The following is a 27,976-nucleotide window of genomic DNA, read 5'->3' as shown; positions in this document are numbered from 1 at the left end:
ACTATTTTCAGGGCCTTGTTGTGCTGGGCCCTGTATACCTGTGGCCAGCACCCCCAGAGCATAAGCTAATAGTGAGATGATAGTGAAATAAATAGCAGTCAAAGAAACCAACTTCTTCCCTTTTTTATTTCCTTGTGGATTTCTTCTTCTCAGGGTGCTGGAACACGGTGGAAATGAGGCATTCCGGTCTCTTTCCCTTCCCCCCACTAGAGTTTTCACTTTCTGCCCTTGTCTTTCTAGGCCGGTTTCAATGCTGGTGATGGAAAGCGCTACTTCAACATTCCCGGATCCCGCACCGATGACATCGTCGACGTGGAGATGACTACAAATGTGGGTATCCCCGGGCGCTGGGTGTTCAGAATCGATGATGCCCAGGTGCAAGTGGGGGGCTGCAACAACACAAGTAAGAGGACAGCAGTTAGGTTTGTTTAAACAAACAATTCTTCACTCCCTTCTCTAGGTTCTCTTTCTTTCCCTGGGTAATGCCAGTGCCTATGAAAAGAGGGAAGAGACCAGCCATGCAGTGGGACTTATCAGGAAAAAGATCTAAGGGTATTGTAGGAGGAAATCCTAGAAACCACCAACCCAAAGAATGGCTGCAGTAAAATAAATGGCCAACAGAATACTGGATGCATTGACAGAAGGCCAGAGTACAAAGCAAACCAAAGTGAGGTGGTTACTGTACCACGCACTGGTTGAGCCAAGTTCAAGGCCATACACCTCTTGCTGAGGTCAATGGGAGTTGTCCTCCTATACCATGGCTGAGTGGCTCGCTGTGTTTGCTTATGGGAAGGCTGCTCTCGACCTTGAAGGGGCGCACCTTAGAACAATAAGGCTACCTCTTTAATGAGAAAAGGGCTAATGATGTCAGGCCAAATCCAACCCCCTTAAGCAAGGCAGGGCTCTGTTGCAATGAATGGAGTTGTGCCTGCTTCTCCTAGGACTGCATTTGGCACACTGGCCCTCTCTGCATTGGGGAAGAGACAGTACAGGCAGAATCCCCAATTCATTGCAATAACTACTGCACTTCAGAGTTGCACCATACCTTATGTAAGCAGGGGGATGGTCCTGCTATTGTGGGGAACTTTCCTAGCTTCTGCACTACCCTGGTGGAATCGGCTAGCGAAAGAATCTGAGTCCTTGCTCCCACTTCCTTTACCCAGAGGCCTGCCTGACCTCAAGGATTCCCCTTCCTCCCTCCTGTGTGGCAGAGTCCTCATAACCCCAACAAGTCTGGGCCCAGAATTCCTGGGAGGCTGAATCCCCAATCTCATCATGGTCACTTAGGATAGGGCCTAGGGTGTCCCCATTCCGGAGTGCTCGCTCCGCACTGGCCATGTCCCTGGCCCAGTGAGTACTACATTAAGTTCAAACCAAATAAAATTCAGCAAACAGAAACTATAATAAAAATAAGGAAAGAAATGGGAAAGGTTAAAGGAAACAAAGACCCCGCCCTGTGGGCATGGGGATACCACAGCCAGCCCTCTCTGGGATGTAAGGGAAGGTCACGGTCTGTTTCTCAGCTGTCCCAGGCCTCCCCCCAGGCCCTGGCTGTGCTGCGGTGACACTGCGGGTCAGACCCTGCTCTGGCGGTGGTCACACGCCCTCAGGTGCTAGGTGGTAGGGACCCCTCTCCCCAGTGTCACCCCTCCCATTGGGATCATGTCCTCCCACTGAGTCCGGCCTGCAAGGACTCTTGTCTGGCAACAGCTCCCTGCACTGGGCCCTCTGCCAAGGGCCCCCCTCACTTTCTGCATCTGCTAGCTATGCTCGGCTCCAGTGTTGTTTGTGGCACAGCCGGTGTCTGCTACCCAGCTCTGGACCCGCAGCTCCTGCTGTAGCTCAGCCCTGGCTCCCCGTTGGCATGGCAGGTCTGTGTGGTGCCAGCTCCCACCTCCAGCTGCTCCAGCTCCCCAGCTCTGCCTCCTCTGGCTCAGTGCTGCTGCTTCTCTGCCTCCAGCTCAGCCCTGGCTGCTGCTCTCCCCTTAGCTCTGCCCTACTCTGGTTCAGGCAGCTCCCAGTCACACATAGGATGGGCCCTGGGCTCCTGACTCTGACATAGAACAGAACAGAACAGAACAGAATATCAGGGTTGGAAGGGACCTCAGGAGATCATCTAGTCCAACCCCCTGCTCAAAGCAGGACCAATCCCCAATTTTTGCCCCAGATCTCTAAATGGCCACCTCAAGGATTGAACTCACAACCTTGTGTTTAGCAGACCAATGCTCAAACCACTGAGCTATCCCTCCCCTCCCATGGCAGACAGGCCAATGAGAATCAGGCTGACCTGGAGTGTGGCCTCTCCCCATTGGGCCTGGAGACTGTCAGTCTCAGGATCTTGATTTCTCTTCATCCCTTCCCCTTTCTTTTGGTAATGGGAGGGGGCCAACCAAAAATCCAATTATGTTTCAGGGAGGGGCCAACAGCCCCCCACATTTATACTGGTATGTCCCATATAGTTAGGCCCCTAGCCACTCTGTGCCTCAGTTCCCCATCTGTACAATCGGGATAACAGCTCTGCCATGTCTCCCAGAGGTGCTGTGAGGATAGCTACATTAAAGACTACGAGGTGCCCAGACACCATGATAACAGGGCATATGCGTACTATAGCCAGAATGTGTTGCCAAATAAATGCACTGAAACAAACCAAACTGCTACGTTATGGCATGGCTGGGGCTGGAAGTCTCTGGGGATGCAGGAAGAAGTTGGTTCAGTCCAATGCTATTGTTGCTAAGACATATTGTAGGAGTCCTGTGGCGAGCGTTCTCTTCCATTAAAAGGTGTGCTTGGTTTGCAGCCTCCGTGTGTTTGACGTTACGACCCTGTTTGAATGGGGGGAAGTGTATTGAGGACTGCATCACGGGAAATCCCTCCTACTCCTGCTCCTGCCTTGCAGGCTTCACGGGCAAGAGATGTCATCTTGGTAAGTGCTCTCTGCACCATCCTGCATGGGCACGTTAATGGGATACAAACATTTCTCCTCCCTCTGAAGCTTGCACCTCCATGTTAGCATCTTCCCTTCTGGAGACCTGCCTCAAACTAACTGCCATTATCCTGTGCTGCTTAGTTCCCTCCGGGAAGAAGAAAATTCTCCCAGTCCCAGGAACAATTAGCCAACAAAAAGGCACTTCTGTTCCATAGGAAGGTCTAGTGGCTAGGGTGTTAGCTTAGGACTCCAGAAGACCTGGGTTCAGTTTTTGTGATCTGCCTCAGACTGCCTGTGGAATCTTGGACAAGTCACTTAGTCTCTTTGTGCCTGAGTTCCCCATGTGTACAATGTGCCCTGCCTCTCAGGGGGCGTTGCAAGGATAAATAATCAATGATCGGGAGGCGCTTGGGTACTATCGGAATGGCGCCTGTATACGTACCATAAGGTCTGAGAACAAGAAGATATGCCTGGGATGGAATGATGCTTTCTGGTCAGCCAGCCACAGGCTGAGAAGAAAATGCCAGTGATGCCCTACTCACCCTTATGGCCCCCGTAGTCTGTGGCTGACGTATGACGGAAATGGGAACAATTGTGGGGGTGAAGCGGAGTCTGTCTGTAGCTCTGTTCTGCCCCAGGCCAGGGGGCACTCCATGCCACAAGGAGCAATAGTGACCTGAGATCTGTCCAGGTATTGGTGAGCATGAGTGGCAGGTGAAGCTTCCCCTGGGGGAGGTTAGCTCCCTGTCCTGCCTCTTCTGCCCATGGGCCCCTTGCCCTCCCCACTTACCCCCCCCCAACTGCCACTTGCTGCATCCCTCCTCTCCTCCAAGGCCCTCACCCCTTGCACTCTCTGTTTCCTTCCTCTTCTCCACCCCCCCCCTCCACCGTGAGGCCCCTGCTCCTGCCTGCAGAGACACAGCAAGCAGCGGGGACCTCCGGAGAGCAGGGGTGGAGTGCAGGAGAGGAGGGACTCATCCAGGCGGCAGCAGCAGGTGGTGGAGGCCTCAAGGAAGGGGCAGAGAAGGGAGGGGAAGAGTGGAGTGCAGGCAGGGCAACCATGGCCCAGGTGTCTGGTGGCGGGTTGGCAGCGGCTGTGCCGGGGAGACTTAGCCTCCCCTAGCCTGTTATATCCACCACCTATGTCGGTGAGCCCTCCTGGCCATGGGGCCGCTCTGGTGTTCTATGTTTCTTTGCTGCTTTTCCCCTTGCCGCAGGGCGGGTGTCGCATGCCCCTAACCCTCGGCTCAACCGCTGTTCTTTTTCAGATTTGGATGAGTGTCTTTCCCACCCATGTCAGAACAGTGCCACCTGCATCAATGGCATCAACAGCTTCAGCTGTCAGTGCCCACCAGGGTTCAAAGGAGCCATGTGTGAGACAGGTGCGTTGGGCTGCTAGACATGTGGCCCACAATGCATTGCAGATGGGCGAAAAACCAAATACAGCTTGTCTGAGAGAGTGCAAACTTGGTGCACTCTGGGAGAGGATCCTTTGTTCTGTTCACACATGGGAATGTGGAGTGAGGAACCTCCACTAGTGTCTGCCCACCTGGGACTGACTCTGGGCACTGGCTCGCTTCCTGCACATGCAGCTGGATTCAACAGCTATTCCAGCCAATGGAAAGACTTCCTTTGGCTGCACAGGGCTTTGAGTCAGGCCTTTTCCTTGGGAACATGGTAATGCTCCCACAGTGAAGTCCTCTGCATATAAATTGGTGGAGTGGAAACACACACAAAGGAAAGCCTCAAAGGCTGCATTGATTGTATTCTAAGGCTTGGCTTCCAGTTCTAGTCTAAAGGCAGAATAATGGGATGGGGAGATCTGATCCCAGCTCTGACACTGACTTCTGCTGGGGCCTCAGACAAATCACCTAGTGCTATGTTCTCCCATCTTAACTCTCTGTGACATAAATGGGAACACTCCAGAGGGAGGCACCAAATCAGCATGGGTAAGAGTGATTGGAATGGGCCTTTAACCTCCCACTGTCAGTTCTCCCTCTGTCAGAGGGGGATAACAAGATGTACCTTACAGAGTGGACAGGCAGCCTGTGGAACTCACTGCCTGGGCATGTTGTGAAGGCCAAAAGCATAACTGAATTAAAAAAAGAACTGGATATATTCATGGAGGATAGGTCCATCCATGGCTATTAGCCAAGATGGGCAGGGATGCAACCCCATGCCCTGGGTGTCCCTAAGCCTCTGACTGCCAAATGCTGGGAGTGGATTACAGGAGATGGGTCACTCAATAATTGCGTTGTTCTGTTCATTCCCTCTGAAGCATCTGGCACCAGCCACAGTCAGGGAGAGGATACTGGGCTAGATGGACCATTGGTCTGACCCAGTATGACCGTTCATAGAATCATAGAATATCAGGGTTGGAAGGGACCTCAGGTGCTCATCTAATCCAACCCCCTGCTCAAAGCAGGACCAATCACCAACTAAATCATCCCAGCCAGGGCTTTGTCAAGCCTGACCTCAAAAACCTCAAAGGAATGAGATTCCACCACATCCCTAGGTAACCCATTCCAGTGCTTCACCACCCTCCTAGTGAAAAAGTTTTTCCCTAATATCCAACCTAAACCTCTCCCAGTGCAACTTGAGACCATTATTCCTTGTTCTGTCATCTGCTACCACTGATAACAGCCTAGATGCATCCTCTTTGGAACCCCCTTTCAGGTAGTTGAAAGCAGCTATCAAATCCCACCTGATTCTTCTCTTCTGCAGACTAAATAATCCCAGTTCCCTCAGCTTCTCTTCATAAATCTTGTGCTCCAGTCCCCTAATCATTTTTGTTGCCAATTTTTCCACATCCTTCTTGTAGTGTGGGGCCCAAAACTGGACACACTACTCCAGATGAGGCCTCACCAATGCCAAATAGATGGGAACAATCACGTCCCTCGATCTACTGGCAATGCTCCTACTTATACAGCCCAAAATGCCATTAGCCTTCTTGGCAACAAGGGCACACTGTTGCCGCATATCCAGCTTCTCGTCCACTGTAACTGCTAGGTCTTTTGCTGCAGAACTGCTGCGTAGCTACTTGGTCCCTAGTCTGTAGCAGTGCATGGGATCCTTCCATCCTAAGTGCATCATCAGATTTCTTTTGGCCCAATCCTCTAATTTGTCTAGGTCTCTCTGTATCCTATCTCTACCCTCCAGCGTATCTACCACTCCTCCCAGTTTAGTGTCATCTGCAAACTTGCTGAGGGTGCAGTCCACACCATTCTCCAGATCATTAATGACGATATTGAACAAAACCGACCCTTGGGGCACTCCGCTTGATTCCGGCTGCCAACTAGACATGAAGCCATTGATCACTACCCGTTGAGCCTGATGATCTAGCCAACTTTCTATCCACCTTATAGTCCACTCATCCAGCCCATACTTTAACTTGCTGGCAAGAATACTTATCAAAAGCTTTGCTTTGCTGTTCTTATGAGTGTGAGGGACAAGGCTTGGCCTGGGCAACTCCCTTAGGCTCTCCTGAAAAGTTAGGGTCAGATCCTCCCATCCCCCACTCTCCATTGAGTAATACCTACCTCTGCAAATAACCCCACTGAAGCAATGGGCTTTTTGTGGAACGAAGTGTGGCTGCACGAAGGGGCAGGATCTGGCTCTTGAGTCCTGTCAATGCTCTGTAGTTTTTATCCAGCAGGGATCTTCAACTGGCTTAAAGAAACACCCACCGAGCTCCGTGCCATGGTCCAGAAGCAGTTCTGAGTTCCTTGTAGAGAGCTACATGCATCCTGAATTTGGACTTTGCAAATCCAAATGAAACTGGTGTGGCTGCAAGTGCCTCTTATCTGACACGGATGGCGCATTTCTGAGCAGTCTGGGTGTTAGCACAGTGCACATCAGCAAGTCATTTTGAAGCCCTCTCCACTCTTGGTAGGTCCTGCTTAATTAAATAAGCTAGGTGTTGTTTAATTAGAATGCAAGTGGCCCTGCTCTCTGCAAGACTTTCACCAGTTCAGGTTTGGTCCAGAGCCCTTTGAAGTCCAGGGGAACCTTTCCACTGGCTTCAGTGAGCTTTGGCTACAGCCCTTGTCGTACTGAGTTGCGGCTAATCCACGCAGCAATATAATCATGAATTAGCATATCCACCCAGTCATGTGACATGTGCAGACTCCTCTGGGCATGAGGATGGCAGCAAGGGCCATATTTTAAGAGCTCAAGGGCGGATGTTCAAGTTCTCAGCACCCACAATCGGAGCCAGATTTTCAGAGGAGCTCAGCTTCCCTTTAGACACCTAAATAAAGAGTTTCAAGAGAGCTCAGCACGCAATGTGGCTCCTGAGTCTGCATCCTTTGTCATGGAACCCCATCAAGACACTGCAGCCTCCATGCTGAGAATATTTTATAAGAGGATATCTTATGTGCCCTGGGACAGCTAAGCCAATAAACAGTGAGGGAAATTCTGAACCAGCCTACTGAAAAATCAGCCATCTTATAAATAAGCCTGTGTAAGCCTCTACAGAGCTGTATCCAAAGAGGAGACCCATTCACTTAGTTCTCAGAGATCTTAAAGCAAAGAACAGAAGCTTAGCTCCAAGCTATTCAAGTCTGGACACATCAGTGTCCGTGTCCTCAGCCATCCTGTCTGATCTCCGGATCCCTTGGGACGGGAAATGGTCGGCGTTCTCTAGAGAGGCAAGAAGATATTACAGTCCTGGCTGAGTTCTCCCTTGCAGTTGGACACCATGCTGCTGTTTTGGATCCAACCTTTGGATCTCATGTACTTCCAAGCCTACTGAGTCTGAGCAGTGTCCAGACTCTGTCTGTAAGTGTGGCTTCTCTGGAACCCTTCCAAGGTACAATCTCCTGCTGCCTTCTCAGGATGTGGGATCCCACGGTCCAGCTGCCTAGATTCCAAGGCCAGTGCTGCTCCATAAGTCTCCCCAAAACTTAAGCATGTCCTCCCCAGAGCTTTTCCTAAATTTTTTTTCTAATATGTAAACTAAGTCTCCCTTGCAGCAGATTAAACCCATTACTTCTTGTCCTACCTTCAGTAGATGTTGAGAGCAGTTAATCACAGTCCTTTTTCAAACAGTCCTTAACATATTTGATTACAGTTATCAGATCCCCCTCAGTTGTCTTTTCTCAAGACTAAACATGCCTAAGTTTTTTAGGTCAGGTTTTTAAAACCTTTCATCAGAACTGGGCACTCTGCTCCCACTGAGGCCTCAGAAATGCTGATTAGAGCAGGATAATTACCTCCCATGTTTTACGTACCACACTCCTGTTCTATAATTTCCTGAGTCCTCTTTGTTCTTCTTTTTAATTATAGGTACTGTTTGCCCTTCTTCAGTCCTTGTGACCTCACCCGTCCTCCAGGAGTACTCAAAGATAATTGATAACAGTTCCCAGATTACTTCAGATAGTTCTTTAACAATTTTAGGATGAATTTCATCAGACCCTAATGACTTGAATATATCTAATTTATCTAAGTATTCTTGAAACTGTTCTATCCTTATTTTGGCTTCTGTTCCTTCCTTTCCTTTTTACCCAGTTGGTCCTTCCTTCCATAGAGAACCATACTTCTCTATGCCAATATTTCAGTCATCTAAGTTGCTAAGCAGATTTCCCCACTGATTTCCCTCTTGTTGCTCCTATGATCCATGCACTTCCAGTATGTCAGCCTTCAGCAGTGCTGATGCTTCTCCCCTTCAGAGCAGATGAGGGTGTTCAGAGGCCTAATTTTGGAAGGGAAAGGCTCTTGTGATAGCTCAGCTGAGTGGTGATGGGACAGCAGAGGGCAATGGGGTGAATCTGCAAGGTGTGAATATGCTTCTTGCCTTCCAGCTGGGGAGAGTGAGAGCCGGCCAACAGGGACAATTCAGTGGCAATTGGAGAACACTGGAGAGGAGGGGTCACAGAGGCTGGGTGCCTGGGGCCCTGGGAGAACCATGGCAAATGGGGATAGGATGACCACCTTTGTTGGCTGGAAATAAGGGAGAACCACGTGAAAAATAAGGGACAACACTTTATTTTAAGGGACATTGCAGGGAAAAAACATTTCTCTTAACATAGCATGTATTTGTCTCTCAAGTATACATTTCTGCTGCCCTCAAGAATACAATGCAATTGTCATAAATTTCAATGTAATGTTTCAAATGGTAAAGTGACAGTCCCTTAAAATAAGGGATGGCTGGTCCCCCTAGTTGGGGTATGCATATCTGTCCCATAGAGCTCTACAGCACATGCCTCAGCTTTGGCCACCTGGGGTCTAGAGGGGCTGTGTCAAGCCTATGTTTGGCTGCCCGCGCCAAACGAGTAGGGTTCCCACATCCAGGATATAAAAGACCGGGACATCCAGGATGATCCAGGGTCCGAACAGCTGGCACTGTGTACTGAACACCCATCCCAGGCCAGCTGTCTAACAAGGTAAGGTGCTGTTCAGGATGCACAATGGTGTGATGGGGCCCATAGTCACTCTATGAATCCAGGCTGGAGGGGTTGGGGGTGCACAAGAGCTATAGGATTGGGGTCTGTTGTGTACAAAGCATGCTGCTATGGCAGATGATGATTCTGATATTGGGGCCTCATCTGGAGCCGACTGAAATCCAAGGGGTCTTTACATTGATTCCAATGGGCTTTGGCTCAGTTCTTTACTGGGAGCCATCAGGCAGAAACTGGACAAAAAGCTACACCTGCCTGGCAGGCAGCTGTCACTTAGGGTCAGAGCAAGCCAAAGATGAGGGCTTCCTTCCAGAAACACCAAGCAGGAGGAATTGCAAACAGACACTGACCAGAGTTTCTACTGGGGGCTGTTCTCAGAGTGACGTATAGCTGTGCCTGCCCAGTGCAATGGACTCCTCTGGATGAGCCACCGCAGTCCAAGCACAGGCCCATGGTACTACCACGGGCCTCAGCAATTTGCCCTAAATAGCTGCAGTAACTTGGCCTCCAATAAGATAACTTGTCCTAGGGAGCGAATAAGAAAGTGGATGTTTACTAAAGGAAAACACATCCAAGAGCAAACATGGTATCAGCACCCAAAGGAAGAAGGTAAATGAACCAGCTGAACTGTCCAAGTCAGGAATTATTGTCTGATTTGCCCCAGTGTGATAATAGCATCCTACATGGCCCACATCTCTGTATAACTCCTTCCTCCTTGCATTTCACTGTTGAGCTAGACTTCAGGAGAGCAAGTGCTAAAGGGGAGGGAAATGTAATGAAAAGGAACATGATTTACTTTAAAAAAAAAAAAAACAACAAAAAAACTAATGTGCAAGAATTGGAGAGAATTAATTAGTGCTGCCCCCTGCTGGTGCTTGGCTCCCTGGGATGGTATGATTTTTGATGGTAGGGCTAGTGGCTGCTATAAAGATGAGCAAAAGACCCTGCACTTTGAGGACCTGTCATTCCATAAAGGCCCTGGGATTCACAAGCTATCCTTCTCCCTTTCTCCAGCAGTAGGACTTGAATGGGAGGAAAAACTCCAGCAGTCCAGTTCCCTTTCCAGCCGAAGGATCTGATAGGGAGGCAGTGCCTGGGAGACGGGTCCTTATGGCAACCATGGGGGTGGGTTTGGAAGGTGCGAGGGCTCCAGGTTGGGAGGGGAATGTTCTGAGCTTTGCATGTCATTCCCCAGCACCAGATTCAATTTCTCGTTTGTTTATTTTGAACACTGCAGTGGAGTCACCCTGTGAAATGAAGGAGTGCCAGAATGGCGGGCAGTGCCAAGTGGCAAACAAGACAGCGGTGTGTGTGTGTCAGGCAGGATATACAGGAGACTCCTGCGAGATAGGTAAGAAGCCAATTGGATGACCATGAGTTGGAATGGCCTTAAGTGAGAGGTGAAGTCTTAGGGTGACATCTCATATGTTCCACTTGAACTGAGGTGACTTTATGGTCCTCCCAGCAGGTATCAGATTGTTCCCAGGGAGGTACCCCCTGCATGTTTCGGTTGGCTTTTCCTACCTCCCTAATTCCTCAAATTAGCAGTATTTGGAGGGCGAGGTTTTGTATTATATGTTTAGTTGATTTTCAACTCCATCCCTGCCCACATGTGTCCATATAGATCATTACTCTCCTCTGAAAGCATTCACAAGGATCTTAGAGGAAGTGAAGACCCCTAAAGACGTATGTGTAGGCCAGACATGAGACCACACCTAATACCAGACAGGTCCACATGGGTGGATGGGGGGTCAATAATGAAAGTGGGAGTGAGCTAGATCAAAACGTGCCTGAGGGCAGAGACAAAGAAGTGCACTAGAAGTGATGCATAAAGCAAGCATCTGGGACTCAGAGGAGGGTAGAGTACTAAGTTTTCCCTAGGAGAGAGTGCCGGGGTCAGAGGCAAGTCAGAAATCTAGAACCTGGCAGATGCATTCATCTGGAGGAGGAGCTAGAGAAGAGATCTAGCCCTAAGGAGATGCGCACACACCTGGAGTTGGAGTCAGAATAAGGCTAGAGCTCTAGAATCATAGAATATCAGGGTTGGAAGGGACGTCAGGAGCTCATCTAATCCAACCCCCTGCTCAAAGCAGGACCAATCCCCAACTAAATCATCCCAGCCAGGGTTTTGTCAAGCCTGACCTTAAAAACTTCAAAGGAAGGCGATTCCACCACCTCCCTAGATAACACATTCCAGTGCTTCACCACCCTCCTAGTGAAAAACTTTTTCCTAATATTCAACCTAAACCTTCCCCACTGCAACTTGAAACCATTACTCCTCGTTCTGTCATCTGCTTCTGATGAGAACAGTGTAGATCCATCCGCTTTGGAACCCCCTTTCAGACAGTTGAAAGCAGCTATCAAATCCCCCCCTCATTCTTCTTTCGCAGACTAAACAATCCCAGTTCCCTCAACCTCTCCTCATAAGTCATGTGTTCCAGTCCCTTAATCATTTTTGTTGCCCTCCACTGGATGCTTTCCAATTTTTTCACATCCTTCTCGTAGTGTGGGGCCCAAAACTGGACACAGTACTCCAGATGAGGCCTCACCAATGTCGAATAGAGGGGAACGATCACGTCCCTCGATCTGCTGGCAATGCCCCTACTTACACCGCCCAAAATGCCATTAGCCTTCTTGGCACAAGGGCACAGTGTAGACATATATCCAGCTTCTCGTCCACCGTAATCCCTTGATCCTTTTCTGCAGAACTGCTGCCTAGCCATTCGGTGGGATTCTTCTGTCCTAAGTGCAGGACTCTGCACTTGTCCTTGTTGAACCTCATCAGATTTCTTTTGGCCCAATCCTCTAATTTGTCTAGGGCCCTCTGTATCCTACTCCTACCCTCCAGCGTATCTACCACTCCTCCCAGTTTAGTGTCGTCTGCAAACTTGCTGAGGGTGCAGTCCACACCATCCTCCAGATCATTAATGAAGATATTGAACAAAACCGGCCCCAGTACCAACCCTTGGAGCACTCCTCTTGATACCAGCTGCCAACTGGACATGGAGCCATTGATCACTACCCGTTGAGCCTGACAATCGAGCCAGCTTTCTATCCACCTTATAGTCCATTCATCCAGCCCATACTTCTTTAACTTGCTGGCAAGAATATTGTGGGAGACCATGTCAAAAGCTTTGCTAAAATCAAGGAATAACACGTCCACTGCTTTCCCCCATCCACAGAGCCAGTTATCTCATCATAGAAGGCAATTAGATTAGTCAGGCATGACTTGCCCTTGCTGAATCCAGGCTGACTGTTCCTGATCAGGTTTCAGAGTAGCAGCCATGTTAGTCTGTATTCGCAAAAAGAAAAGGAGTACTTGTGGCATCTTAGAGACTAACAAATTTATTTGAGCATAACTTTCGTGAGCTACAGCTCACTTCATCGAATGCATTCCTCTAAGTGCTTCAGAATTGATTCCTTGAGGACCTGCTCCATGATTTTTCCAGGGACTGAGGTGAAGCTGACTGGCCTGTATTTCCCAGGATCCTCTTTCTTCCCTTTTTTAAAGATGGGCACTACGTTAGCCTTTTTCCAGTCATCTGGGACCTCCCCCGATTGCCATAAGTTTTCAAAGATAATGGCCAATGGCTCCACAATCACATCTGCCAACTCCTTTAGCACTCTCTGATACAGCACATCCGGCCCCATGGACTTGGGTTCGTCCAGCTTTTCTAAACAGTCCTGAACCACCTCTTTCTCCACAGAGGGCTGGTCACCTCCTCCCCACGCTGTGCTGCCCAGGGTAGTAATCTGGGAGCTGACCTCATTCGTGAAGACAGAGGCAAAAAAAGCATAGAGTACATTAGCTTTTTCCTCATCCCCTGTCATTAGGTTGCCTCCCTCATTCAGTAAGGGGCCCACACTTTCCTTGACTTTCTTCTTGTTGCTAACATACCTGAAGTAACCCTTCTTGTTACTCTTAACATCTCTTGCCAGCTGCAACTCCAAGTGTGATTTGGCCTTCTTGATTTCACTTCTGCATGCCTGAGCAATAGTTTTATACTCCTCCCTGGTCATTTGTCCAATCTTCCACTTCTTGTCAGCTTCTTTTTTGTGTTTAAGATCAGCAAGGATTTCACTGTTGAGCCAAGCTGGTCGCCTGCCTCTAGGAGAGGGTTGGCCTTTTTATATGTCCGATGGTAAGAGAGAGCTCCAGACACAGAGCTAACAAGCAGGGGGCCTTAACCACATCCATAGATATGCAGGTTGGGTTTTAGCCTGTCCTGGAGCCAGGGTTAGCCCTGAGCCCCTTGCTGTTCTTCACCTACAGAAATAAACGAGTGTGAATCCAGCCCCTGCCTGCACAGTGGGCGCTGCATCGACCTGGTGGATAACTACACATGTGTATGTGTGGAGCCCTTCGTGGGACAGCGCTGTGAGACAGGTGCCCTTCTCTTATCTGCCCATAGCAACAGCCCCAGTGTAGGGCTGGGATCAGTCCGTGGCTGACCCTTCGCCATTCCTGCCTGCCCGTGTGTGCCTGTCCCTCCCCAGGCTCCATCCAGCCATGCTCTTAGCACTCCTGAGTCAGCAGGGCTGAACCAAGGCTCCCTCTCTCCCACTCCAGACCCCTCTCCGTGTGAGGACAGGAGCTGCAGGAACCGGCAGACCTGTAATTACATCCGCCCAGGACGCTACATCTGCACATGTTCGCCGGGCTACTATGGCAACAACTGCCAGTATGGTGAGCTCAGCCTTACTCCTTCCCCCTCAGCCTTTGATGTGGGGCTCGACTTTGAGCAGCTTTGTGCTGCTCCAGGTGGAAACCCCCTTGGGATTTACCCTGGGCAGGAAGCCCCCACACAGGATAGAGCTCTGTCACACCACCTCCCAGCTCCCAGAATCGGGCCTGGCCAGGGAGAAGGAGATTGCCTGGGCAGTCCCCAACGCTTGGGGGGCTCTTGGCAGCAGGCTGTATGCCATGGATCGGATCAGCCCCCAGCTGATCTCAGGGGAGCACAGAAGGGATCCTCCCCAAGTCCTACCCCCAAGCACCACTCAGGGGAGCGAGCAGCAGATTCGGTAGAACTCCCCCTGGACCATGGCAGGAGCTGAAGGTGCAGGGTCAGGTGTCCCACAGAGGGACTCATCTGAAATGAGCCATTTCACCAAGGCTCCTGCCAGGTCACTTGTGTGAAGCGATCGCAAAAGGGCTATGGCCAGGGTTCTCAAACCCCTCAGGGGGTCACAAGGTCATGAGATCATGAGCTGTGAGCCTCCATCCCAAACTCCCTTTTCCTCCAGCATTTATAATGGTGTTTAAATAAATTAAAAAGTATTTTTAATTTATAAGGAGGGGGTCAAACTCAGAGGCTTGCTGTGTGAAAGGGACCATCAGGACAAAATTTTGAAGTCAGCTGGGGGCTGATCCGATTCGTGGCATGGCAACCAGTGTTTTCCGGCAGGACCTGCCTGGCTGTTGGAGCTGACTCTGCTGGCCAATCTGACACAATTCATCTCTGGAGTTACTCCCATTAACATCCTGGAGGGATACTGCAGGGTGTTTTGACCCCCCTTCCCCCCAGCTTAAATGACTGACTTTTCCTATCCAGTCTTTCATTGATGTTCACTCTTTGCAGGTGGGCCCAGAATGCCAAGTGCTTGTCTCTCCAGTCCATGCCAGCATGGGGGGAACTGTCTGGAAACCGAACAAGGCTATGTCTGTGAATGCCCAGAGGGATATACGGGCACTGACTGCAGAAACAGTAAGTAGCAGAGGTGGGGGTTTCTCGAGCCAGAGGCTGATCATAGAATATAAGGGTTGGAAGGGACCTCAGAAGGTCATCTAGTCCAACCCCCTGCTCAAAGCGGAACCAATCCCCAACTAAATCATCCCAGCCAGGGCTTTGTTAAACCTGACCTTAAAAACCTCAGAGGAACGAGATTCCACCACCTCCCTAGGTAACCCATTCCAGTGTTTCACCACCCTCCTAGTAAAAAAGTTTTTCCTAATATCCAACATAAACCTCCCCCACTGCAACTTGAAACCATTACTCCTTGTGCTATCACTGAGAACAGTCTAGATCCATCCTCTTTGGAACCCTCTTTCAGGTAGTTGAAAGCATCTATCAAATCCCCCCTCATTCTTGTCTTCTGCAGACTAAACAATAACAGTTCCTTCAGCCTCTCTTCATAAGTCACGTGTGCAGCCCCCTAATTATTTTTGTTGCCCTCCGCTGGACTCTTTCCAGTTTTTCCACATTCTTCTTGTAGTGTGGGGCCCGAAACTGGTCACAATACTCCAGATGAGGCCTCACCAAAGTCGAATAGAAGGGAACGATCGCGCCCCTTGATCTGCTGGCAATGCCCCTACTTATACAGCCCAAAATGCCGTTGGCCTTCTGTTGACTCATATCCAGCTGTTGACTCGTATCCAACTTCTCGTCCATCCTAACCCCTAGGTCCTTTTCTGCAGAACTGCTGCTGAGCCATTCGGTCCCTAGTCTGTAGCGGTGCATGGGATTCTTCTGTCCTAAGTGCAGGACTCTGCACTTTGTCCTTGTTGAACCTCATCAGATTTCTTTTGGCCCAATCCTCTAATTTGTCTAGGGCACTCTGTATCCTATCCCTACCTTCCAGCGTATCTACCACTCCTCCCAGTTTAGCAAACTTGCTGAGGGTGCAGTCCATGCCATCCTCCAGATCATTAATGAAGATATTGAACAAAAACGGCCCCAGGACCGACCCTTGGGGCACTCCGCTCGTTACCAGCTGCCAACTAGACACGGAGCCATTGATCACTACCTGTTGAGCCCGATGATCTAGCCAGCTTTCTATCTACCTTATAGTCCATTCATCCAGCCCATACTTCTTTAACTTGCTGGCAAGAATACTGTGGGAGACTGTCAAAAGCTTTGCTAAAGTCAAGGAATAACACGTCCACTTTGTTTCCCACATCCACAGAGCCAGTTATCTCATCATAGAAGGCAATTAGATTAGTCAGGCATGACTTGCCCTTGCTGAATCCAGGCTGACTGTTCCTGATCACTTCTCTCTCCTCTAAGTGCTTCAGAATTGATTCCTTGAAGACCTGCTCCATGATTTTTCCAGGTACTGAGGTGAGGCTGACTGGCCTGTAGTTCCCAGGATCATTCTCCTTCCCTTTTTTAAAGATGGGCACTACATTAGCTTTTTTCCAGTCATCCAGGACCTCCCCCAGTCGCCATGAGTTTTCAAAGATAATGGCCAATGACTCTGCAATCATATCCGCCAACTCCTTTAGCACTCTCGGATGCAGCACATCCGGCCCCATGAACTTGTGCTCGTCCAGCTTTTCTAAATCGTCCGAACCACTTCTTTCTCCACAGAGGGCTGGTCACCTCCTCCCCATGCTGTGCTGCCCAGTGCAGCAGTCTGGGATCTGAACTTGTTCGTGAAGACGGAGGCAAAAAAAGCATCGAGTACATTAGCTTTTTCCACATCCTCTGTCACTAGGTTGCCTCCCTCATTCAGTAAGGGGCCCACACTTTCCTTGACTTTCTTCTTGTTGCTAACATACCTGAAGAAACCCTTCTTGTTACTCTTAACATCTCTTGCTAGCTGCAACTCCAAGTGTGATTTGGCCTTCCTGATTTCACTCCTGCATGCCTGAGCAATATTTTTATACTCCTCCCTGGTCATTTGTCCAATCTTTCACTTCTTTCACTTCTTTTTTATGTTTAAGATCAGCAAGGATTTCACTGTTGAGCCAAGCTGGTCGCCTGCCATATTTACTATTCTTTCTACACATCGGGATGGTTTGTCCCTGTAACCTCAATCAGGATTCTTTAAAATACAGCCAGCATTCCTGGACTCCTTTCCCCCCATGTTATTCTCCCAGGGGATCCTGCCCATCAGTTCCCTGAGGGAGTCAAGTCTGCTTTTCTGAAGTCCGTATTCTGGTGCTCTCCTTTCTTCCTTGTGTCAGGATCCTGAACTCGACTATCTCATGGTCACTGCCTCCCAGGTTCCCATCCACTTTTATCTCTGGATAAAGTCTATCTTGAACAGTTTTACTATTACATTTGAGATCAGGTCAGTTAGATCAAGGATTGATCAGAGTACAGGATGTCCTCAGATAAGCAGTGGCTCTCCTCTCCAACAGGGAGGTGCAGCTAGCTCGGGATTTGCCATCTCCTAGAGGTTAATTAGATTAAAGTTCTGATGTATGAAGGGGATGAAGATGATGAAAGAAATGATGAAGAAAGGGGAGGTTCTGTTGGGAGGCTTTTGTAGCTGAATGGTATGCAGGCTCCTCTCACAAGGGAATCTGCGTGGGCCTCATGTTTACTTCTTGTCAGTCACTTGGTTGCCACGGTGATGAGCAACCTGATAAACACCTAACTATCTAGCTAGACCATGGACTCAGCTGTCCCAAAAGAGCCTCCGTTTGCCATCTCTGTCTGCACAGAGCTCTCTGAGGACTGTGAGTGTCGGAACGGGGGCAAGTGTCTGGATGGAAACTTCACTATCTGCCAGTGTCCACCTGGATATTTTGGACTTCTCTGTGAATTTGGTAAGAGAAAAGATCTCCCAGTTTATCAAATGCCCATATTTCCTTCCTTTTCCCTTTCTTTTATAATTGAAAATAGAGAGAGAAGCTGGGAGTCCCGCTGGTCCCACAGCCATTGATGGAGTGCTAGCCTTAAGAGACTATTCTCTATCACAGACATCTGCTGTTCCACCAACCCGCCTCTGCTCTGTTCTAGAGCCAAAGGGAGGCTACATTCCCAGGTCCTCCCCTTCCCACTCTTCTCCACTGGAGCCCTTGGCTCAGCACTAGAGAGTCACCTCCTCTGGGGCAAAGGAGAATGGACTATTTCCCATTTGTTCAGTCCTTAGCTCCACACCCTGCAGCCCGTGAACCTTCCCTAACTTGGCTGCTGTCTCCTGGAGGAGAGGACGGTTTGGGTTTCCATACACATTCACTCCTGAGCTCTCCGCACCAATCCAAATAAAGCTGCAATAGCCCCTCCTTGGCAGGAGGGATGGTGGAATTCGAACAGGGTCACTTCCCCCTCCAGCTCCTTCTTAGCAGAAAAAGACTAAAAAAATCACTGTAGAATGTCCTTCCCAGGCCCTTAGCTGGCTGAGCAGATGGCTGGACTCTGACCTATGGCTGGCACACTGGGGGCGGGGGGGCACTCGCTGGATGCTGGCCTCTGGCTGGCACACTGGGAGTCACTGACCAGACATTGGCCTCTGGCTGCTGCACTGGGGGGTCACTCACAGAATACTGGCTATTGTTGCTGTTCTCACAGAAGTGACCACTACACCTTGCAATATGAACACACAGTGTCCGGACGGGGGCTACTGCATGGAGTATGGTGGGAGCTACCTGTGCGTGTGTCATACAGACTATGGCACCAACCACTGTAAGTCCGGTCTGGTCTGGGCACAGGGAGGGGCTCGGGAGCGATGGAATGGGTGTGGTGTGACCTGGGCAGGACAGGCACTCGTAATATGGCTGAAGGGATCCGAGATGCAGGGTGCTGGGATGTCAGCAGTGCCTACAGTGATAGAGGAGCCGCGGAGGAGACGGCAGGGCAGGCGGTGGGGGGAGTGGCAATGGAGGAGGTCAGGCATTTGTGACATGGCTTGGTGAGCTGCTACAGCACAAGGCAGTGACAGAGAGCACATCAAAGGGATGAGCCATCCCAGTAGGACGGCACGGAACACCAGGGAGCCAGACTCCTAGCAGTTCCTATAGGGAGTAGATCTCCCCAGCCCCACTCATTCAGGGTTGTCAGATACCCTCATCCTCCCTCGTGTCCCCCAGGCAGTGTCCCCAAAGTGGTGGTGATGACAACACCTCATTCCTATCTGGACATGCTGGGTCAGCTCTTTGTCCCCATTGCACAGCTGGGTAGAGCAAGGTGCCAAGTCCTGCAGAGAGGGCCTGACCCACAACTCAATGGGGAGAGTCCCATGGGCTCTTGGTGATTTGCTGTGTGGGACCTGGTCATGCCACTGCAGGAATGCTGGAAGCTCGCCCTAACCCTAGCAGCCCTGCAAATGGCTACAGTGTAAACGCTAGTGGCCCACAGTAGGGTGCAGGCCACAACAAGCCCTGCAACGATAAAGCCAGGGAGGAACACCAGGGAGCCAGCCAGCCAGCCAGCCCTGCGACGAGGAACGAGCAGATTAGATGCACCTGTGGGGTTTTGCCACTCTGACCTGCTCTGCCTGGTAGGACTTATATTGATCATCTTAACTGTTTAGTCCCATCTGTGCTTTTGCAGCTGTACCATCTCCCTGCGACTCAGAACCCTGCCTGAACGGGGGGTCCTGCGAAGCCCATGATGACTCATACACCTGTGAATGTCCCCGGGGCTTCAATGGCAGGCACTGTGAGAAAGGTACTCCCGAGGCATGGGCTGGAGAGACTGGGCAGGGAGGGGTCCTCGGCATATCCCACATGCCATGCATTCTGGTTAGTCTGTGTTCAGAAGACTCCAGCCCCATGCAGCGTAGCAGCACAGGAGCAGGAAACATCTGCATCCAGCGTTCCTGTTCCCCTTCCTGTCACTGTGTTGGGTAGCTCAGTCGAGTTGGGGAATGGTCACCTACAAAGAGTTCTGGCTAGAGACTGGAGCAAAATTAAAGTCCCTTAAGGCAGACGAGTAGTCTAGAGATCCTTCTGCTGTAAGAGCCAGTGCAATATCTCCTGACTCTTCACAGTGGGGAAACTCCACTCCTCGCTATTGGGACAGGGTGAGAGATCTGTTGAGAGATCTGGGCAGAACTAACAGCTTTGGCCTCTAGGAAACCACAGAGGAACAGAGATGCTAAGTGGGACAGTGAAATCAGAATGACGCGTCGGTCTCTTCAGGTCTCTTCTCTTCAGGACATCTCTTAGGACTGTCTGGCTCCCCCAGCATTGAGCAGATTCTGTAGCTCATTTCAGGACCGAGTGAAAGATGCACCAGTGGGTCCCACCCTGCTTGCATTCCCCTCTGCTATGGCAACTTCGGTCTCGGGAAGCATAGGTGGCTCTCCCAAAGCTATCGGCTTTCAATAGTTAATCAGCTCTGGTATCTGAAGTTGTGCATGGCTCATGTGCTATGCAATCCATCCAAGGAGTCTTTGCCTCATTGGGGAGCAGTGGGTGACTTGCCCAGTTCACACGATAGACAGGTGGTAGCATTGCTGGGCAGGCAGATATACATGGGAGTCGCTCCAGCTGCTTCTGATGTAGAGGGTAGAGCATAAGCTGTGTGAAGGCACACAGCGACGCTGTGGAACAGCTTAGGCAAAGAGTGGATGTGCTGATTTGCCAACACTTTCAAACCTAGGCAGGGCCTAAAGTCAGGCCCTTAAATCCATATTTAGGCTCCTCTGTTTAAGTGGCCTGTGTTTCCACAGTGCTAAGCTCCTACCTGCAGTGCCATTGGCTTCGGTGGGGCTGTGCGTGCTCTGCGTCGTTGACAATTGGGCCAATCAGGTACCTGACTGGATTTCTTTAAACCTGACTTTGCGCCTCCAGGTAGGAGATGTGGCTGTTTTTGAGTAGCTGGAGAATGTAGCCCCTGGTGGCCCCACCAGGAGGGGGTGGCTGGGCTGTGGGAGAAGCAGCCAGCCCATGAGAAGGGGTGAATTGAAGCCATCCCCACTCCTGTTGATGAAAGCACAAGGGGTGATGCTTTCTCACACGTGGCCCCTCCATCTGTGTTCTCTTTCCTCAGTCAGGCCAAGGCTGTGCAGCTCCGGGCCATGTCGGAACGGGGGGACATGTAAGGAGGTAGACGGAGAATACCACTGTGCCTGCCCCTACCGATTCACTGGGAAGCACTGCGAGATAGGTACCCACAATGCTGAGTGCTGGTGAGGGGAGAGCTGGGAAGGCATTGGTTGATGCTTAGCATGGCTCTCTTTGTGCCCACAGGTAAACCAGACTCCTGTGCCTCTGGGCCATGTCAGAATGGGGGCACATGTTTCCACTACATCGGCAAATACAAGTGTGACTGTCCCCCAGGCTACACGGGCCGGCACTGTGAAATAGGTACGAGTGTGGCAGATTGGCAAGGAGGAGAAACTAGGGGTCTGGCTCCAATGCTTAGCTCAGAACCACTGTCCAGAGACCCAGTGTCTGCCGTTCAGTGCTTGGCTACTAGGCCGGCAATCAATGGGCGTGGAGTCATTCACAGGCTCTCAACATTAACCAGGGGAGCATCCTCAGCTGGGGAAGCCACAGTCAGGCAGTTCGGGGTACTGGGTGCCATTGCCCAGTCAATGGTGTCTCTGGCCGTTTAACAGAGGGCATATGTTCAATCCCTGATTGCTGAAGCACACAAGCAGAGAGCTGTGCTCAGTCTGTGGCAGTATCCACAGAGACTGAGTTCAATGGCTGGCTAGTGTAATCGCTGCCCAGTGAGTCCAGCACCCATCCAGTCGTAACCCAACTCCTCCATGGGCCTGGCTGGGTGCCCTAGAAAATCCTCTGAGAGCTGAGTACGCTGGCACTGGTTAGTGTTAGTGGAGTTGGAGGGAAGTTGCTTTAATGTTCCTGGGAACTCATCCCTACATCCCCATGGCCTGGCAGCTTCTCCAGGTAGCACTGTAGATGCAGCACCGAGAGGGAGGAAGGGCTCCAGGCAGCATGTCCATGGCCATTTGTGATACTCTTTTCCAGCCCCTTCTCCTTGTTTCCTGAGTCCATGTGAAAACGGAGCCACCTGCGAGGACAATGGCAGCAACTACACCTGTGCATGCCCTGCGGGATACGTGGGAAAGCTCTGCCAGTCAGGTAATAGCCAAGAAGCCTCAGCACCAGGAGCAGCCCAGAGAACTAACCCTGCTCTTGAGCAAGACTGGCTTAGAGCACTTTCCAAGCCTGCCCATCGACAAGGGGAGAGTCCTGAACATCAGCCCTCTGGCATTAGACAGCCCAGCATGGCTCCATCAGCCTGGCTGAATGCAGGGGGTGGGTAGGGGTTTGCTGGAGGAAGAATGGGAGTAGGAAGACGCGGCTTCTGTTTGCAGTTCTACACAAATCCCCAGGCGATCTCAGGCAGTCCCTTAATCTGGCAGTGGAGTTCCTCTGAACCGACACCTGCATAATAAGCAACAGTTTGGCCCAAACTTCATACTAAAGGTGTCATCTTCTTAAAGAAGAAAACTTTTTAAAACAAAGGGATCATGGAAGCGAAAGGTCCTGTGAAGATGGGTCTCAGGAATGTCTCAGCCCTGTTGACACTGTAACTTCACCCCTAGAAAGGCTGTTCTGTGTATCCCCAATATATAGGTCCTTCACTGTGGCAGGGCTCCCCCTTCCCCAGATCATTTATGGCCTGGTGCAATGGCATCATGTATTGAATAGTTTCCTCCCTGCAGGTAATGTCTTTGGCACCCATTGGAGGTGCTGGGAGAGGGTGGGAACCGAGGCCACTGGTGCTGTTCCTGGATCCCCACAACCCTACCAACAGCGGTAGTTGATTAGGAGCACTAGTGAAGGTGCATGGGTTCCTAATGCCTGCTGCTGGGCTTTCCCATGCCTCCCACACACACACACTTGCTTTGGCATATTTCAGGGCATGGGCATGGTGCCAATGTCGACTTCTTTAAGGGGATGCTATAGAAATGCCCTGGGTTGCAGCCCCAGCATTGGAGTCTGCAGGGTTGTCTCCAGGCTCAAGCTGCTCTCTGAGGCCAATTCTCAGGCACGGTAGGGTTCACTTCCCCAGGCAGAGCCAAGGTTCTGTGGGCTGGAGCTGGAGAGCTCTCTGGAGCTCTCAAGCACAGCTCTGGACAGCAGAGCCATCATGCTCTCTGGACTTGGCCCAGCTTGCCGCCTCTTGAAGAGAGAGAGAGAGCAACTGCTCCTTAGACAACCAGGTTCCAGCGTTGGCTCAGGGATGCTGCTGTTCACATGCCTTGTCATTCACGCTTCTCCTCTTTTCCCCAGAGGTGGACTGCGGCATTCCCAACGAGGTAAAGCATGCCCAGGTGCTGTTTAACTCCACCCGCATAGGCTCTCTGGCTGAATACCAGTGTGAGCAAGGCTACATCCTGAGCCCTCAGAACAACCCCCGTGTCTGCAGAGCACAGGGCGTCTGGAGCGACCCCCCAGAGTGTGACGGTAAGTTGGTGCGATGTGGAAAGGGGCCTAAACAGACTGAGCTGTCCTGCCAGAATGGCTACTTCCTGGGGCCTGGCTGAGCCTGGAGCCCCCTTAGCAGCCATGAGATGTGGCCATTTTTTCTTGTGGCACAGTCTGTGTGGTGCCCCTGGGGATGCTCGGGAACACCTCTCCCTGATCAGATCAGACTCTTTTCAGCCTGTGCTAAGATACCCAGGGCCCCATACTCCCTCGGAGGCAAACAACTCCTGGGGGGAATTAGTCAGGATGTGTTCTTCGTGCTGTCCTCGAGCCCTCTGCTCGATGCACATCTCTGCCTGGCAGCCACGCTTCTGGGATGTGCAGCACCTGCAAAGGACATGCAGCTGCTTGGAAAGGAGAGATCAAGCCACTATTCTGTGTGGTACCAGGGAGCGAGAGAGGAACAGCATTGTGGGGGCAGATTGGGATCAGCAGAGAGCAGGTGCCTGCAGCATGGGAGACAGAGGATAGTGCTGACGATGTCCATCAGAGCTTCCTGAGGAGGGAAAGGATGGGCCTCCTGGCAGGAGCGCAGTCCAGATGAGCAGCACTGGAGGATGGAATATCACTCCAGACCAATGGCTGGTTCACTATCACTTGCCACACTCCCCTGGGAACCACCTCCCTGGCCCATTCCTGGGCTGACTAGCTGGTGTGTCCGCAGCTGGCATGCGTGCTGGGCAGCACTGCGTTTTACCCTCTGCTCTGTCTCCGAGCTATGGCTCTGACTTGGCCCTATCCTAGCTGCCATCCACATCCATGGTAACTGTCACTATGATCCCTTAGTGATCCTGGTGAGGTCCTCAGCCATGTGTCCTGCTCCGTTTCTGAGTTGCCCTCCCAATTTCTGTACTTCATCCAAGAGACAATAAACTAAATATGACATTGCCTTACCTGTGCCCATCCGACAACTCTCTCTCCTCCTTCTCCCCTTCCCTTGGCCCAGTGACTCCATCCCATCTCCTGATCTCCCTGTGCCCACTCTTATCCCCGCCCTCACTCTGCTCCAGAACCTCTCCCCCCAGATCTTCCACTCATAAAACAAATATGCTTTAGCTTCTCCCAAAGTCACCTTCCCCATCTTCCTTATCTCTTTCACCTCTAAGCTCATTGAATGTGTTGACTACAATGGCTGTTTGGAGTTCCTCCTCTCCAATTCCATCTAGCCGTCTACTCCAGGCCTGTCTCCGTCCGTCCAAGCTAAAATCTCAGCCTGTGTCTCTGACATCTTGGGTGCACAGCCATCAGCTCAAACTCAATATGGCTAAAACAGAGCTCTTAATTTTTTCCCCTCCCAAGTCCTCCCCATTACCTCCTTTCTCAGTCACTGTGGACAACACCATCATCCTGCATGTCCCTCAGACCTGTAACCTGGGCACCCTCTTCAACTCAGCCTGGATGTGAGTGTGACAGGTTCCCCCCCAGGGTGCCACCTGGAACTGGGGTACTACTGAGCCCTCTGACCCACCATCCTGGGCTCCCTCTCACAGTTAGCTGCTGTGACAAGCTTCAAAACCCTCCAGGCTGCACTTTCACTAGCATTCACACAGGTAAGGACACACCCAGCTGCAGTTACACGCTGACTCTCTAACCACCAGCTTCCCAGCCTAGGACCCCAGAGCAGTGCTGTCCTGCCCTGGTCAAATCTGGCCAGTATATGGGTTTAGCACCCACCTCTCCCTCAATGTGAAGAGGACAATGCACACTTGTGGTAGCCAAGCTGAGATTTTCCCTGAGCACTTCAAAGCCCACTGGTTTAGATTAAAACAAAAAAAGATTTTAAGTGATTATAAGTGATAGCAAACAGATCAAAACAGATTACCTAGCAAATAAACAACAAATGAAAACTAAGCTTAATATACTAAATAGAGTGGATATGAATTAGCAGATTCTCACCCTGAGAAATATACAAACAGGCTGCAGATTCCTAGTACCTTTGCAGCTTGGAATTTCCAGGTTTCAGTCTTTGGAACAAGTGTTTCCAGTAGTCTTCTTGTGTGGGGAGTGAAGAACCCTAGATGATGTCACTTCCTGTCTTATATAGCTTTTGCATATGGTGGGAACCCTTTGTTCCAAAGCTGTGGACAAATATTGACGTCCCAAAATGGAGTCCAGCATCATGGGGCCTGGTCACATGTCCTTGTACAGTCATAGCAGCCATCACTCACAGGCTGTCTGTAGTGTTCTCAGGAAGGCTCACCAGGTGGGAGATAAGCTTCTCCTAAGGCTATTGTTTTTAATGACCCATTACTATGAATAGGTCCTTTATAACCAGCTATTTAGACTGAAAGCATCTTGTCTAGGGGCTGTTACCCAGCTGTAACTACATTTACAGTATAGATACATAGTGAGTATTTATAACTTCAGATACAAAAATGATACATGCGTACAAATAGGATAATCATACTCAGCAAATCATAACATTTCCAATGACATCTCATGTGACTTGTCTTGCATAAAATTCATCATAATTATTCTATAACCGTATCATAATAATGCCACTATGAAGACTATGCTATGCAGTGTCACGGTGAGGACCTAGAGAGAAGTCTAAATCTTCCTGATTCTCTCTGCATAACCCCTAAGGAACAGCCTTTCCTATCCTTCCACACATCTAAAGCTGTCATCAGCTCATGCCTCAGTTACTGCAGCATCCTTTCACGAGTGGAATCCTGCCCTGCTCATATCCATTCAGACTGCTGCTGCAAAGATTGTTCTCTTAGCCCAGCCTTTGTCCATGTCATGCTTCTCTTTGCATCCCTCCCCTGGCTCCCCCTTCTGTAGTGCATCGAACATGAGCTACTTCTCTTCACTTCCAAGGCCCTTTATAGCCTATCACCAGCCTGTATATCATCTCTCATTCACTAATGAGTGATCAACTCCCACCACTGATAGGTCCACAAGGCCAACCTTCACTGCCACTGGTTATGTTTTCAACTAGTCCTGTGGGGCTGTCTCCTTCCCAGGATACACAAGCCTCTCAGGCTGCCCCTTGCACATGGGACAAGTGCCTTGCAAATGTGCGATGCATTCCATCTTCGTCCCCTTTAGAGTCCTCCTCAAAACACTCATCTGCCGTGAAGCCAACAAAACCGTTGCCGGTGGCTAGGCCATGGCTGCCCACAGCACTGACTCATAGTCTCTCATTGTTCCTTTGTGCTCCTCAATTGTCTACACCTGCTGGGTCCGGTCTTAGATTCCAGCTCTTATTATTCTCTTTTTGTATGGAACTGATGCAATGGGATCCTAAGCCATGACTGGGGCTCTTCGGTGCTACCATAATGCACCTTATAAATAATATACGGCACCTGGTGCAATGGGGTCCTGGGCCATGACTGGGGCTCCTTGGTGCTACTGTAATTTTTCCCACCCATGTGCGGAATGAATTTTGTTATGTGATGCATCACCTTCATATTGGTGTAAATAACAAAATTCATGTGGTGGGGATGAGGCAGAGGAGTTCGGAGTGTTAGAGGAGGCTCAGGGCTGGGGCAGTGCGTTGGGGTGTAGGGGTGTGAGGGATTCAGCTGGGGGTGAGGGCTCTAGGGTGGGGTCGGGGATGAGGGGTTTGGGGTTCCAGGGCTATGGCAGGGAGAGAGGACTCCCTCCAGCTCTCTCTCCCTGCAGCAGCTCCTGGGTTGGCAGGGAGAGGCGCCTCTTCCTACCACAGCAGCTCTGGGGGTAGGGCCACAGGATAGGTGCCTCTCCCCCAGCCGCGGCAGGTCCAGGCCAGGGGAGGGGCGCTGCAGCAGATCTGGGCTGGAACTGGGTTTGGGCCAGTGGAGGGGCATCCCAGCCACAGCTGGGTTTGGGCTGCCTTGGCCGCAGCAGAGTTGGGGCAGGGGAAGGGGGAGGGGCACCCCGGCAGGGCTGGGGCTACAGGGCCACAGGTTAGGTGCCCCTCCCCTGTATGTGGCAGGTCCGGGTTGGGTTTGGGCCAGGGGAAGGGTACCACAGCAGGTCTAGGCTGGGGCTGGGTTTGGGGCGTGGTGCCCGAGCCATGGCAGGTCCAGGTTGCAGCAGAGTTGGGACTGGGAGAGGGGTGCCCTGTGCCAGGGCAGAACTGAGGGTGTGGGAGGGTGCCCCGGCCACGGCAAGTCTGGGCCGCAGTAGAAATGGGGCCAGGGGAGGGTGCCCCAGCCGCAGCAGGTGTGGGCTGTGCTGCCCCTCCCCCGGCCATGGCAGGTTGTGGGCCAGGCTAGGTTGTGGTTGTGGGAGGGGCACCCGTCCCCCATCCGCAGCAGGTCCCTGGGCGGGTTCCCTAAGTGCTTGTGCGGTGCTAAATAGGCTGCTGCGTGGCCGTGCAGCTTACAGGGAATTTAGGTCCTAGGCCAAGACTAGGGCTCCTAGGTGCTACAGTAATACACCTAATGAATAATGTACAGCATCTGGCACAACGAGGTCTTGAGCCATGCCTGAGGCTCCTATGCGCTACTGTAACACTTAATAAATAATAATGGTGCGCAGGTAGGGAAGCTCCACCCACCCACTGTAGGCCCAGGCGGCTCTCCTGGGGGCCGTCAACATGGGCTGTGCTTGCTCCTTTAGGCATGGTTAGCAGTGCAGCCTACT

At 51.0% G+C, this 27,976-nt stretch overlaps 1 protein-coding gene across 2 annotated transcripts in view; it reads left to right on the top strand.

The window, feature by feature from the left end:
* SNED1 (sushi, nidogen and EGF like domains 1) overlaps positions 1 to 27,976 on the top strand; it is a 110,567-nt gene that overhangs the window by 50,072 nt on the left and 32,519 nt on the right. Inside the window, exons 4-17 of one of the 2 annotated variants that reach the window (XM_038415613.2) lie at positions 241 to 403; positions 2,798 to 2,923; positions 4,195 to 4,308; positions 10,562 to 10,675; positions 13,598 to 13,711; positions 13,895 to 14,011; positions 14,907 to 15,032; positions 17,717 to 17,821; positions 18,567 to 18,680; positions 19,548 to 19,664; positions 20,991 to 21,107; positions 21,191 to 21,307; positions 21,938 to 22,051; positions 23,210 to 23,383. In XM_038415613.2, the coding sequence (XP_038271541.1) occupies positions 241 to 403; positions 2,798 to 2,923; positions 4,195 to 4,308; positions 10,562 to 10,675; positions 13,598 to 13,711; positions 13,895 to 14,011; positions 14,907 to 15,032; positions 17,717 to 17,821; positions 18,567 to 18,680; positions 19,548 to 19,664; positions 20,991 to 21,107; positions 21,191 to 21,307; positions 21,938 to 22,051; positions 23,210 to 23,383 (1,732 nt within the window). The remainder of the gene's footprint in view (positions 1 to 240; positions 404 to 2,797; positions 2,924 to 4,194; positions 4,309 to 10,561; positions 10,676 to 13,597; positions 13,712 to 13,894; positions 14,012 to 14,906; positions 15,033 to 17,716; positions 17,822 to 18,566; positions 18,681 to 19,547; positions 19,665 to 20,990; positions 21,108 to 21,190; positions 21,308 to 21,937; positions 22,052 to 23,209; positions 23,384 to 27,976) is intronic. The other variant, XM_038415614.2, reaches the window with a different exon arrangement.

The sequence above is a fragment of the Dermochelys coriacea genome, chromosome 9, assembly GCF_009764565.3.
Source record: "Dermochelys coriacea isolate rDerCor1 chromosome 9, rDerCor1.pri.v4, whole genome shotgun sequence".
Taxonomy (NCBI): domain Eukaryota; kingdom Metazoa; phylum Chordata; order Testudines; family Dermochelyidae; genus Dermochelys; species Dermochelys coriacea.
The sequence above is the reverse complement of the archived record's forward strand: the minus strand, read 5'-3'. Positions and strand labels throughout refer to the sequence as shown.